The sequence below is a fragment of the Centrocercus urophasianus genome, unplaced genomic scaffold, assembly GCF_019232065.1.
Source record: "Centrocercus urophasianus isolate 14NV4802_14NV808 unplaced genomic scaffold, USGS_Curo_1.0 seq_15, whole genome shotgun sequence".
NCBI classification, from domain to species: domain Eukaryota; kingdom Metazoa; phylum Chordata; class Aves; order Galliformes; family Phasianidae; genus Centrocercus; species Centrocercus urophasianus.
In genome coordinates this window covers 43595748-43608110 of record NW_024884697.1, presented here as the reverse complement: position 1 = coordinate 43608110, position 12363 = coordinate 43595748, and the positions used below count along the sequence as shown (strand labels likewise).

General features: G+C 48.9%; 1 protein-coding gene across 3 annotated transcripts in view; it reads left to right on the top strand.

Moving 5' to 3' along the window:
- The first annotated feature begins 365 nt into the window (after window positions 1-365).
- Window positions 366-12363, top strand: part of NTN4 (netrin 4) — a 35523-nt gene continuing 23525 nt past the window's right edge. For all 3 annotated transcript variants that reach the window (XM_042816268.1, XM_042816271.1, XM_042816270.1), the window contains exons 1-2: window positions 366-525; window positions 2923-3452. In XM_042816268.1, coding sequence (XP_042672202.1) covers window positions 501-525; window positions 2923-3452 — 555 coding nt within the window. In that variant the 5' untranslated portion in view covers window positions 366-500. The remainder of the gene's footprint in view (window positions 526-2922; window positions 3453-12363) is intronic.

Here is a 12363-nt window from a genome sequence, read left to right as displayed (position 1 = left end):
GGCGCGCGGGGCGGGCGGCGGCGCCGCGGCCGGGGTTCGGCCATGGGGCGCGGGACGAGGCTGCCGCTGCTGCTGGTCGTGCTGCCGGTGGTGCTGCTGGGCGCTGCAGGTGAGCCGCGAGCGGCGGGCGCTCTCCGTTTTCTGCGGGCGAGCGAGCTGGGCGCGGGCGTGTGCGCACCTACGTACGCATCCGTGGATACGCGGGCGTGGATGGCTGTGCGGCTGTGTGGCGGCGGACGGCGGGGCTCCGTGCGCTGAACTCCCGAAGCGAGGGGAGCGTTACGCGGCTTCACCCACCTCCCAGCGGATCGGCCCGCGGTGCGGTCCCGGAGCCGGTCGGGTTTGCGTAACGCTGCCCTGGAGGTTTGCGAGCCGGGCGCCGATGTGCCGCTCTATAAAGGAGAAAGAACCCAGATGGGAAACAAACGTCTCACGGAGTGCGAGGTTACGAGTAAAACTTTACAAGGCAAGTGTCGCTAAAATGCTTAAGCAGGAAGCATATGATTTTCCATGGATGTTTTACAGGTGAGTCATGGTGTTCGCTGCATGCTCTTACTCAGTGTTAAAGAACCCAGCCCGGTACCATGTGCAGCGCAGAACGGGGCTGTTCAGACGGCCAGATCCATCTGGGCAGTCGAGAGAAGCCCCTTTCCCAGGGCTGCGGTGTGGAAAATCCTTCTGCCCTCATCTATTCTTTCACCATATTCCTGGGCCAGGCGGCAGCACACAGGAAAGCTGTCACTTTTCATAACACGCGGTGCTCTGTGGCCATCATGCAACTGCTAACCCGAGGGAAAACAAATGCCCTTCACAGGAGTTCTTCTCCTCCCTACTGGGGTGTGTATGCAGCAGCTTTCCTTCCCCAGCCCTACTGAACCCAAGTCCTTGGTCCCAAACCTGCAGGTGAGGAAGGGACCCCATATTCCTGGCCCGCAGATGGCTTGGACTGGGGCTGGAGGGTGCTGGGAGCCAAATCCCTTCAGATCCCAAAACCTCAAATGGGAATTTGGGAGCCAGCCCTCCTGGCAACGCTGTGCCCCAGCACCAGGACAGCCCCTGAGAAGTCTCCAACACCTCTCTGAGAACAATCACTGTCAAGGTACAGGGAAACTAAAAGGATGCTATGAACACAAGCAAGGATCCTGATCTGGCTCCAGGTGCTAGCTGAGCCCTGTTGCATTTTCCCTATCCCAAACCCCTGTTCTGATCCAGCGCTCAGTCAGCGATCACTTGTTTGTTGACAGTGAGCTGCGCTGTGCTGCATGTAGCCAAAGGATCCAGGAAAGCAGCTAGGCACGTCAATTAGGCCAGCTTGTGGCAAGCCTACCTGATAATATGGTAATTGCAAACACTGAGCGACCCCTCGGGAGAGCCGTGTGGGTTAGTTAATGTTTGCACAGTGCTTTGGAAAGTGTCTTCGGGAGATGTATGTGTGTTTTACAGCTATGTTTGTTTGCTTTTCTAGAGTAGATGGGTGCTGCGCAGTTAATATTGATGGTTTTGTGTTTGTTAGGAAGCTAAACTCACTGCTTGCTAGAAATGCCCAAGGCTTCTTGCCTAAAGTGGTGCAGGGACTGAATTCAGGAGTGCTCTGCAGCAGGTGTGTTACAAGCAGCAGTCTGCATCTGTTCTAAATAACAGCACAGGAACCCACACAGATCAGCGGTGATAAAACTGTGCTGTTTCCAGAGCACTTTGTAAGGGGCAGGAATAGGGAAATCCATCAGGCTCTGAAGGCTTTGTCTCTGCTAGTGGGTAATGTAGCTTAATTGCAGCTGTGACACTGTAAGTGAATGCTGAATAAACCCCAAATAAAGGATTTATTGGATGCTAAACTGAAATGACCTTTGGACATAACAAAAAAACGCCAAGATGCCACAGTAATTGGTGCACAAAGCTGATTGTGTATGATTGGCACAGCGAGAAAGAAGACATTATGCACCTTGGATGTTTTGGCTGCCTGCATGCGAGTCATCAGAGCTTCCTTTTTTAAAATTATTTTTTAACATATTAAGCAGTTATGGTTAATAAAATACAGCCTTGACCTGCTGCTACACTTGTTAATAAGGAGGTGGAGACCACTCACCAAACGCTCTTGAGCCAGGCAGGTTGCTCTGCGGAAAACCCTGCAAAACACCAAAAAAAAAACACCAAACCCTGCAGTGATTTTGTTTTCCTTTGCCACTTTTGCTGTGATTTTTAAATTGATGAGGCTGCCAGAGTGACTTGCACATAAACCACAGCGGCTCAGCTGTAAGGCAGCCTGCCAGCACCATTTCAACCAAGGATTTATTTCCCCCTGCTTTACACACTTTGGTGTCAGGCTTCCAAACCTCAGCAGTGTTTTGATTCAACTTCTATGGCAGTTCGGGACTGCGGGGAGATTTGGGGTAGGAACAGAGGGGTTGGAAAGGGCTGTGAAGGTTTGGGGTCAGCACTTGGAGGAAGTGCTCGAACCAGGACCCAGTTCTTGTGCTCCTGCATGGAGAGATGCAGATGGCATGTGCCACAGAAACTCTCTGCTTTCCTCCTGCCCTTCCCTGTGCCTAAGACCACCTGGGTCCTCTCATGGCCGTGGGATGGGGCTGCCGCTGCCCCTGAGCCTTTTTGCATCCCCACCTGGCTCCAGAGTGGGAAGGTGAGGTGCAGGCCTCCCTCCTCCTGCCCTCACTTTCCTCATCTCTTTGCAGTTCTCGTTGGGGATTTTCCCATGCGCAGGGAAGCCCTGAGGGCTTTAATTTTACTTTGTTTTGCTATTTTAGGCACGCTATGCTCCACGAAGGAACGCACTACACAGAGGTGCAGCTCTTGTGGGGTTGATGGGCACTGGGTACGCAGCTGTGTGCCTGTCTGGCACGCAGCCCACATGGGTTGGTGAGCAACCCTGAAATGCATGCCATGGTCTCATCGCTTTCTTTCCAGGCCTGGGCAGCGCAACCAGTGCAAGCAGCCCATGCGAGAAGGCCTGCAATCCCCGGCTTGGCAACCTGGCACACGGGCGGACGCTGAGAACGGAGACGGCCTGTGGGAGCCATGCTGCCGAGCCTTTCTGCGCCTACACCGAGGATGCCACGCTCCGCTGCAAGCCCCCCACCTGCAGCCATTGCAGTGGGGCGCACGCAGGGCTGGCACATCCCCCCGCTGCCATGGCCGACTCCCCTTTCCGCCAGCCCCGCACCTGGTGGCAGGCGGCTGGGGACGCCCCTCAGGAGACCATCCAGCTGGACCTGGAAGCCACCTTCTACTTCACGCATCTGATCCTGGTCTTCAAATCACCCCGGCCGGCGGCCATGGTGCTGGAGCGCTCACGGGACTTTGGCAAGACCTGGCAGGCCTACAAGTACTTTGCCACCAACTGCTCGACGGCCTTCGGGCTGGAGGACGACATGGTGAGAAGGGGAGCCCCATGCACATCCAGATACTCCAGCCCCTTCCCCTGCACTGGAGGAGAGGTGAGTGGGGAAAAAAAGCAAGGAGAAAGATCCCGTTTGCTAAGAGGAAGAATGCATGTGAAAGAACAGGTTATTTTTGGTATCAGAAATGGCAGGTCATAAATTGCACATCTGGAGGTGCTACAGGCAGCCTGCTGCCAGCATGCCAAAGCCATGATGTGGGGCTGGGCATCCTGCTTAGTGGCTGCTCATGGAGTCCCTGCTGGGAAGGGTCCCCCAGGGCTCAGCCCTGCCTTGAGGCAGCTCCCTCTTGTGGCCTCATCCCATGAACCTGTCTGAGTGGGAAATCAAACCCCACGGGTGCCGCAGTGCAGAGAGGGGCAAATGTGGATCATGAATTAAGGTGTCAATTCTCCACTAGTTATTACCGACAGATTGTGTTTTCTGCTGATAATGTGATCTGATGTGAATGTCCCGTCTTTGGAGACCAGGAGTCATGTCTAATAATCCCCTGTTCAGAGTTCTCTGTGGCTTCTTGGCTGGCCAGAGAAAGTAGTATCTTCTTCTTCTCCATCTCTTCTCTCCTGCCCCAGAAAGCAGACTGGAGTTCCCTAGAAAGGGACACTGGGGCTTACTAAGAAGGTGGACCTGCAGGAGAAGCAAGGACACACCCTGTGGGAATTGTCATGGTCCTCAGCATTCCTGCAGCCCATGACCCCAGCACCCCAACCACCAGTCAGTACCATCCTGCAACAGGATGGCAGTGATGTTTGTAGCTCTTAGGTCAGCAAGCAGGATGTGTCTGAGGTACTGAGTGCACAAGTACACTCCTTTGTCAGCTTTCCCAATGGCTGTTCTCGGTGATGAGAAACTCAAGAGTGTCATTTGGGGCGGTACTTGCCCTGTTGGTCTTAGGTCACCACAGTCACCCCATAATGTGTCTGCACCAGGGCTATGTCTGGCAAGCACCTGTGCAAGTCCTTGCCTTGCAAATCCCTCAGCAGGTTGGTGCAGTGTGTGGGCACGGCGGGCCTCTTATATGTCAAAATCAGTGCCTATTTTCAAAAAGGAAAGAAATTTGGTATTGTTTGATGCGTCTGCGGTAGCCAGCTGCAAAGCAGGCCATTTTTGCTCATCTTGCTCCTGCAGGACCTATTCTTCTGGCAGTGCCTTAGTTTGTGTTATTGCTAGGAAGCTATAAAAGTCAAGATTGTTTAATTATTCCAGGGCTTAAACAAATGTTGGGTCCAAGAGGCTGGAGCTTGTAGGGTTTTATTTATATGGCATGTTTCAGTTTCCTTGTATTTACCTGCAAAGTAGTAACGGCAGCTTTCTGGTGACCAGATGGCAAGCATGCATGCCTAGCAAATATCACATTTAATTTATTACACTGCTACATTCCAGCAATTACTCCTAACTGCCAATAGCAACATGGATCTCACCTAAAGAAACATCAGAGTTTTGTGTTCTGTTTGGAGTTATGTAGCACTTTACTCCCACTTCTGGCAGCACCTCATTCCTGACATATAGAAGCAGTAATTTCACTGAAACAGTGGTTTTAAATATGCAGTCATCTGGGATGTCCAACGGTATTATTTAACTGCAGCTCAGTTACCGCAGTTTTCTTTAAAGCACAAACATAAGTTCCCTAAGTGCTACCGGATTTCTTTTTAAGCTTTTGATGGTATTTTTTAGCACAGTGTAACAACCACAGCCTGTGACCAGGCTGTGTGTCACACCGTCTACGTACCGCTTTCTCCTCCTTCAAATATTTCAACACCCCATGTGCATCTTCAGGTGCAGGGCCAGGGCTTGCAGGTTCTGGCAGCACTTCGCAGAACAGAGGGGTTTCTGCTTGCTGCTGCCCATCCCCCCGGGATGAGCAATTTGCAGAGCTGCAGGACATGGCTGCCCACCCTAAAACACCACAAAGGTACCAATCTGCTACACTGTGCTTCTATAAACATGGAAAAATCAGGTTTTTTTCATCTCCAACCAGTATATGGCACAAGAAAGATGACAGAATCATAGAATCATTAAGGCTGGAAAAGGCCACTAAGATCATCCAGACCAACCATCAGCCCATCCCCACCATGCCCACTGGCCGTATCCCTCAGTGACATGGTTTCTGAACCCTTCCAGGAATGGTGATCCACTACCTCCCTGGGCAGCTTGTGCCAGCACCCAACCACTCTTTTGGAGAAGAAATTTTTTCTAACATCCAACCTGAACTTCCTGGGGTGCAACTTCAGGTCATTCCATCACATCCTGCCACTGTTACCTGGGTGAAGAGGGCGACCCCCACCTCACCATAACCTCCTTTCAGGTCACTGTAGAGAGCAATAAGGTCTCCCATGAGTTCCTCTTCTCCAGACTGAACAATCCCAGTTCCCCCAGGCACTCCTTTTAAGACTCATGAGTCCTAAAAGTATGAGGAGAGAATGGTGCTTAACACTGCACAGAATACTACCATGCAAGTAATGTCTGTTATTTAGTGATGGAGCGCTGCACATACCCAAGCCATCAGTTTATGCCTATTGACCAAAATATGTATTGGAGCATATGACACAAGACAGATGTCATAAGCATGAAACATGCTCATTGGAAAGAATTATCCGGTGCTGTTTTATTTTCACATAGTTACCAGAGGAGAGATTCTCATCTTTTCAGCAACACGATGTCATGGTTTGGGGTTTTAAAGGCACTGTCACCAGAATTAAGCAGGTGCTTTCAGGTGAATGTATTCCTTGCTGAGCTGAGCCCCATGAGGGGCTGCCAGGCCACAGTCTGTTCTCAGGAAAAGAAGACCTGCAGACAGGGAAGCAATAACTTTGCTGTAAGGATGCAGGAGCCAAACAAAACATCTGACTGAAGACTTTCCCCATGCTTAATTCAGTGGATTGTTTCACAACAATGATCCTCGTAACCTAGATGCAGAAACCTCTAGGTGCTGGCCTGTTGTTATCAGTGTTATAGCAGGAAGGCTAGGGCCATATTTTAGCATGAGTTGTACAAATGTGCTACAAATCCAGGGTATTTTTTGCATTTTTCCAGGATGTAACCCTTCAACCATATTCCTGCAAGGGAAGTCCGAACTGGATTCACCAGCCAAATGTAACCTAAGTAAATAAGATGCAGAAATAAACTCCTTCACCCTGTGCTCTGTTTTATTAGTATACAGAAAAGGCTATCTTCCCTCCCACACTTTGGATCAGATTAATGTTTCTTGCCTTACAAACTAATCCTAAATTTATCCCTGACTAGAGATCACTGCTAAGGGCTTGTCTAGAGGAGGCCCTTAGCAGATGTTAATTCTTTAACTGTGGGTGAGAATGACTGTCCACTCTGCAATGCAATTATCTCATTTACTTTAAATTCCCATCTGTGGTCAATTCAGATTAGCTCGCCTGAGTGTCCCCATTTAGACAGTCTCTGGCATAAAAGGACTTACTGAAGCAGAGTCTCCTTGACAAGATTTTAGTAAATTAGCAACTTATTTGAGTGTTTATCTATTCAGAATACCGCTAATAAATCACTTTGAGACTTCAGCCATTGTTGCTATGTGTTATTAATAGGAGAGGCGTACTTGCAGCTTGACTGTTTTCCAGCAGCAGATTCTAACACGCTGCTTGCTGATGTTGGAAACATCACATGCTGCTGTTTTACTGTGGGGTGTGTGTGTGTCTTGCTGAGCATCATATTGATCTCATGTGCCTTCTGTAGCAGAAAAACCTTCCAGGACCTTGCCTCACACTTACTACATGCAGCCTGCCTCTGTCCTGAAGGATCTGCACAGCAGCCCTACTGGTTCTACCTGAAATTAACTGTATAGAGCAAAACTAGGTTCGGACCTACTCTTGATTAATTTGACCCTGATAGACGCTGAGCAGTTGCAACACTCAATGACACAAACAGGAGTTAAAGGTGCTTGGTGACTTTTATTTTGAGCCCCTAATTTTGGGTTATAGGAAGAATCTGCCCATCCTGAGCTTATTTTAAGCTTATGTCAATGATGTGTTGTAGGGACCTGAAAATCCCAGGCTTGCTAGCTGGTAGTTTAGTGCAGGACATATTCAGGTAGAAGCAGGAAACCTAAATTTAGTTTTCACTTGTGCCTGAGTGGACTCAGGACAAAGGCAGCTCTGGGCCTGTGCAGATGTGAAGCTTTGGTGCTCAGGGAGTTGTACCATGAAAGATACCTTTCCTCAGAGCCTGGGCTCCACCAGGGGTGAGGGCAAGAAGCTTCTCAACCTGCCCAGCTATCCTTCCCTTGATTCCTTCTTTGCAGCCAGCCCACAGCAAGGTCTCATCGTTTCCTTTTCTCTCTGGCTGTCCGAGGCTTTTTGGCACACAGAATTTGACCCTCCGCTTGGCTAGCTATTGAAATGCAGCCACCTCCAGGATGGAGCATAGTCAGTGCTTAATAGTGCATGCCGGCACTCTATTTAGAAAAGCAAGTTTCTAACTACTGCAGATCAAGGCTTCTAGATTGGCCTCCAATTATGGCTAAATTATGACTAGATTGCCTAAAACAAATTATTCCTGGGAGGGGGCTGTGAAAGAGAATAAATTCTATATTGTAGGCTGCCAGCAAGAGAAGGAATGGGCTCCAGGGCTCAGTTTTCCAAACTTATGTTTTTATGTAGGCATTGAAGAACACTGTACCCATGTGAAGCAGAAGGGATTTGGATAGGGAAAATTTAATTCCCTGAACTGGCATCTGGCCTCGTTAGCAAGGCTATTGCTTCCCTTGAGAAAAGGCCACAGGCTCCTCTTGCAGCACTGCTCCCTGCTGCTCCATTTCACTGCTCCTTACTGGCGTGCAGGGAAGACTGGCTTACTTGTTCAGCTCCCAGCTTGCTGGCTGTGAAGCAAGGGTTGCTGTACTTCTCTTTGGGCTTCCTTGGTACTAATGGTTACGTGGAAAGAGTGTAACCAAAAGCAGTGAATGGCTGCATCTCAGGAGCCTTGGACCAAAAGCTCATGGACTTAATCTAAGATTAATTGGCATGCACAGTGAGTAGTAGCATGAAATTTCCGTTCTAGAAGCATCCAAAATCCTACTCAAATGGCAGAATCCTTAGATTCTGCCTGGGCAACTTTTCCAGGAAGAAATCAGTGTCCAAAACAGGCTTACACAAGCCATTCACTGTGCTGCGTCCCCATGCCCATCCCCAGACCATGTTTGAAGTCTACAGCCTCAGGGTGAAAAGGGAATGTTGTTTCTCACGGCCTTTTGGACTGTACCTGTTTGCATACAATTCAGACAGGTGTTCTTTTTCCCAAATTGAAGTTTAGCTCATAGGCGCTGGATGGTTTCCACTGCAATACCAAGCAACCAGCTCTACAGACACAAAGCCTTTTCTTTATAGACAAAAGGAGTGGAAAAATATTCATGAAGTCGAGTTACGCTTCAGCTGAAAGAAATGCCATCAATGCCTAGCCCTACTGCAGGCATCCATGCTGACACTCTGACCCTTGCAGGCCTTTGTAGGATACAGTGAGAGGGGCTGTTCTGTGGCCGCAGGGAGACAGCCAGCTGCACAAGCAGGCCCAGTGCTCTCCCTGCCTTGCTGGACACAGCTCCATGTTCTCTTGGTCTTCCAGGTTTTCTGCCTGTTAGAAGAGTGAGAGTGCTGATTAGGAAAAATAAAGCCATCGGAGAATAAACTCAGTTCATGGAGAAGCGCTGTTAGCTGAGGTGAAGGAATCCTAATGTTTCGAGCTGTTTGCACTGAAGAGAGATTTTTGTGATAAGAACGTTACTTCTGTGATCATCACTTGACTAAAGACAGCAATGACTCTGCAGTGTTTCCTTTTCATCTGAAGAAATTGTGCAGTGGGACTTCAAAGAGGAGCTGAGAAGATGGCTCTCATTTGGCTGATTATTGCCAGAGACATCCAGGATCCTGGAGGAACCCTGGTCCTTACCTTGTTCTCCCTGTACCTCTTCCAGCCCCTCGGTGCTGGCTGCCATGTATGACCAGGAGCTTTCCCAGACAACTTCTCAGTGTTGAGAATGGCAGAGCAGCACCTTGAGTTTCCCCAAACCGAAAGCTGTCTTGAATATAGATTAACCTGCCAAGGCTCCCACGAGGGCCAGTTATTTGAAACAGCTGGATTTTCCTTCTGAAGTCTTTGCAAGATTGTATGATTCCTGGATGATGAGGCAGGGAGTCATTTGCTTTGTTTTATGTGCTTCAAAAGATTGCAGAAGGGCTGCAGGCACGGGCCAAATGCTGTCCATTGTCAGAGTATGAGAAGTAGCTGCAGGAAAAGCTGCAGGAAAGCCACTTCTCCAGCACCTCAGTAGCTACTGTCAGTGGTATACAGCAGGTTTCTGTGGCCATTATTTACAGTAGCCACCGAAGAGCCTTTTTTCAGCATAGGGTTGTTGCAGTGGGCGTAGCACGTCATAGATACACGAGGCTTTCTCTCTTAATAATTCTTCTGCTTGGTGTCAGGGTAATACGTCACATAACAGAGGGACCAGCTCTGGGGCTCCAGCAGCCACCTGTACAGGGAGACCTGTACACCAGCTCAGATTTTGCTATTTTCCTTGTTTGTTGGCTGTTTCCTTTCTTGTTTTCTTCTTTCCATGTGTACGTGCTCATTGACTCCCTCATCCATTTACTCCTTCTGTGCCATTTCTGCTGTTGCTGTTTTGCAGACCATCTCCCAGTGCCTTGAAGGCTCAACATGACAAGTTTGAGTCAGGGCTGTTGGGAAGCTCAAGCCCAGCACCTCAAGTAGGACACAGGGTAGCAGGTTCCCACACCCTGCCCCATGGGTGCCTGTTTCTTCTGTAAGTGTCTCTTAAGTATCACAAGTATAAGTGACCTAAAGGGCTGACTTTATCACCACAGTCACTTGCATCTTGACAAAGACTCTTAGTGGGTAGAGGCTCTGGTGGTCCATGGCACACTGTGACTCATCTAGGCAGCTTTACTGGCAGCAAATCTGTATCGGTTTTGTTGACTTCCTCAGGCCACTTTGACTTCAGAATCTACTGTGTTGTTCTCAGCATCATTCATTAGCATTTTCCTTCCCACTGTGGATATATATATAAAGATGCCCTTTCATTGCCTTTCGAGTGTAAACATACTAGGGTACTTCTTGCAAAGGGACTTTTATGTATTTATAAATCAAGGTCATTGTGGTGCAGGCGGTTACTTGAGTGCACCCTGCTCAGAGCCGCTGTTTTATTTATATTCAGGGCTACTTTTTTGCATCTGAGCAATGGTAAGTAGCTAAAGCTTCTTGTGCCGCTTAAGCCAAAAAAAAAAAAAAAAAAAAAAAAGTGAAATAATCAACAGATCAAGAGCTCCTCATGACAGCTTGTGAGGAAATGGAAATGCTGTGAAAATTTATTAGGGGGTGTCAGCTTTGCCGTGTGCCCAAACCACGGAGAACTTGGCTGAAGAGCAGCCTGTTTGCATTCCACAGCATGCACAGGGCTGGCATTGGAGCTAGCACCTGGCAGTGGGCACTGCACCAGGCTCACTGGCACTGAGGGGCATTGCTGTGCTGTTGCCTAACACGAGATTTTCAGCCTGCTTTTCCATTTCTTATTGAAAGCATTGCTTTTTCCTTGGACGTTTTTCATGGGGACAAAAATCCTGAGAGACTTCTCCTCCTACCCAGATTTCCTCAAGCAAGTTTTGTATCACAGCTCTGTTGTTTCATGAAAGCATCATACTTATGGACATGGGATCCAACAGCACAATTAGAAGGTTTAGAAGGAACATTACCCCAAAAATTGCTTGGTATTTTGATTTGAAAACCGATGTTCATTTTATTTGCCTCCTACTTTGTGACATTTGCTCCTCACATATGAGATGTTGCTAGATAGTTATTTTTAAATGGGAGCTGAGAGAGATTCGGTTCCTGGGACTGTGCTAAAGAAGAATCCCAAACATCTGAAGATTTACAATGAGCTCACAACACTGGGAATGAAAATGCCTTTCTGATAGGGTATATTATGGCACATCCAGCATAAAAGTGCTGTGGGTTTTCAATTTATCACTTCCTACTTGTTCTACAGAATCCAAATGTGTAGTAAGGCATACACAGAGCAGCTGCTGCTGTAGAGATCCTGTCCTCCCACTTCTGATTGTCATGCATGGTGCTGACTATCATGTGGGAGAAGTCGCACCATCTACCTAACACCATAGTGCTGATTATTGACATATTGTTCATAGGACACATAGAGACAGGCAGCTCTGGTGGCCACGGGGTGCTTCCTGGAGAGGCTCGTTGCATGCAGAATGTCAGAGAGGGCACTCGGGGACACCAGGCTTGCAGCACCCCATGGCCAGGTGCGCATGCACAGAGGCAGCTCACTCATCTCAAATCCTGCAGTGGAAAGCTGGATGGAAAAGGCTAGGAGAGGTGAAAGCAGGACGTGGCCCATGTGAGGGTGCACTTGGGGCTGGGGTGCCAGGCAGCAGCAGGCCCACCACAGCTGCACGGGGACGTGTGACCTCAGTGATGTGCTGGGATTACTCCGGAAACAGGCTGGGATGAATTGGCAAGGTTAATGACTGAACAGGGAAATCCTGCTGGGAAACACATCCTTGATCTTATTGTGCAGCCTCTGGGGGCTACGGCTCAGTCGGCTGGGATGGAGCAAAGAATCGCTACTTGTATGGCATCTCACATGTTATGATTACTGTTCTGTATTTTATTAAAACAGACCCACTAGCACTGGGGGATGGGGGTGTTTACTGCAGTGGCAGTGCTGAGACTCAGCTCCCCTGCTGTTGTGTGAGCAGCGCGGGGCAGCCGGGGCAACAGGGCGAGCCTTCTCTCTGCAGCCCTTGGGAACTGCAGATAGGGCTTGTGTTTAGCATCACTGTTTTCAAGCAACCATAAAAAGAAATGTTTGTAACGATTTAGGGCCTGAGCTGGAATACTGGCTCCATTGAAATCAGTGGCATAACTCCCCCTGAATTCCACACAGCCGTGGTTT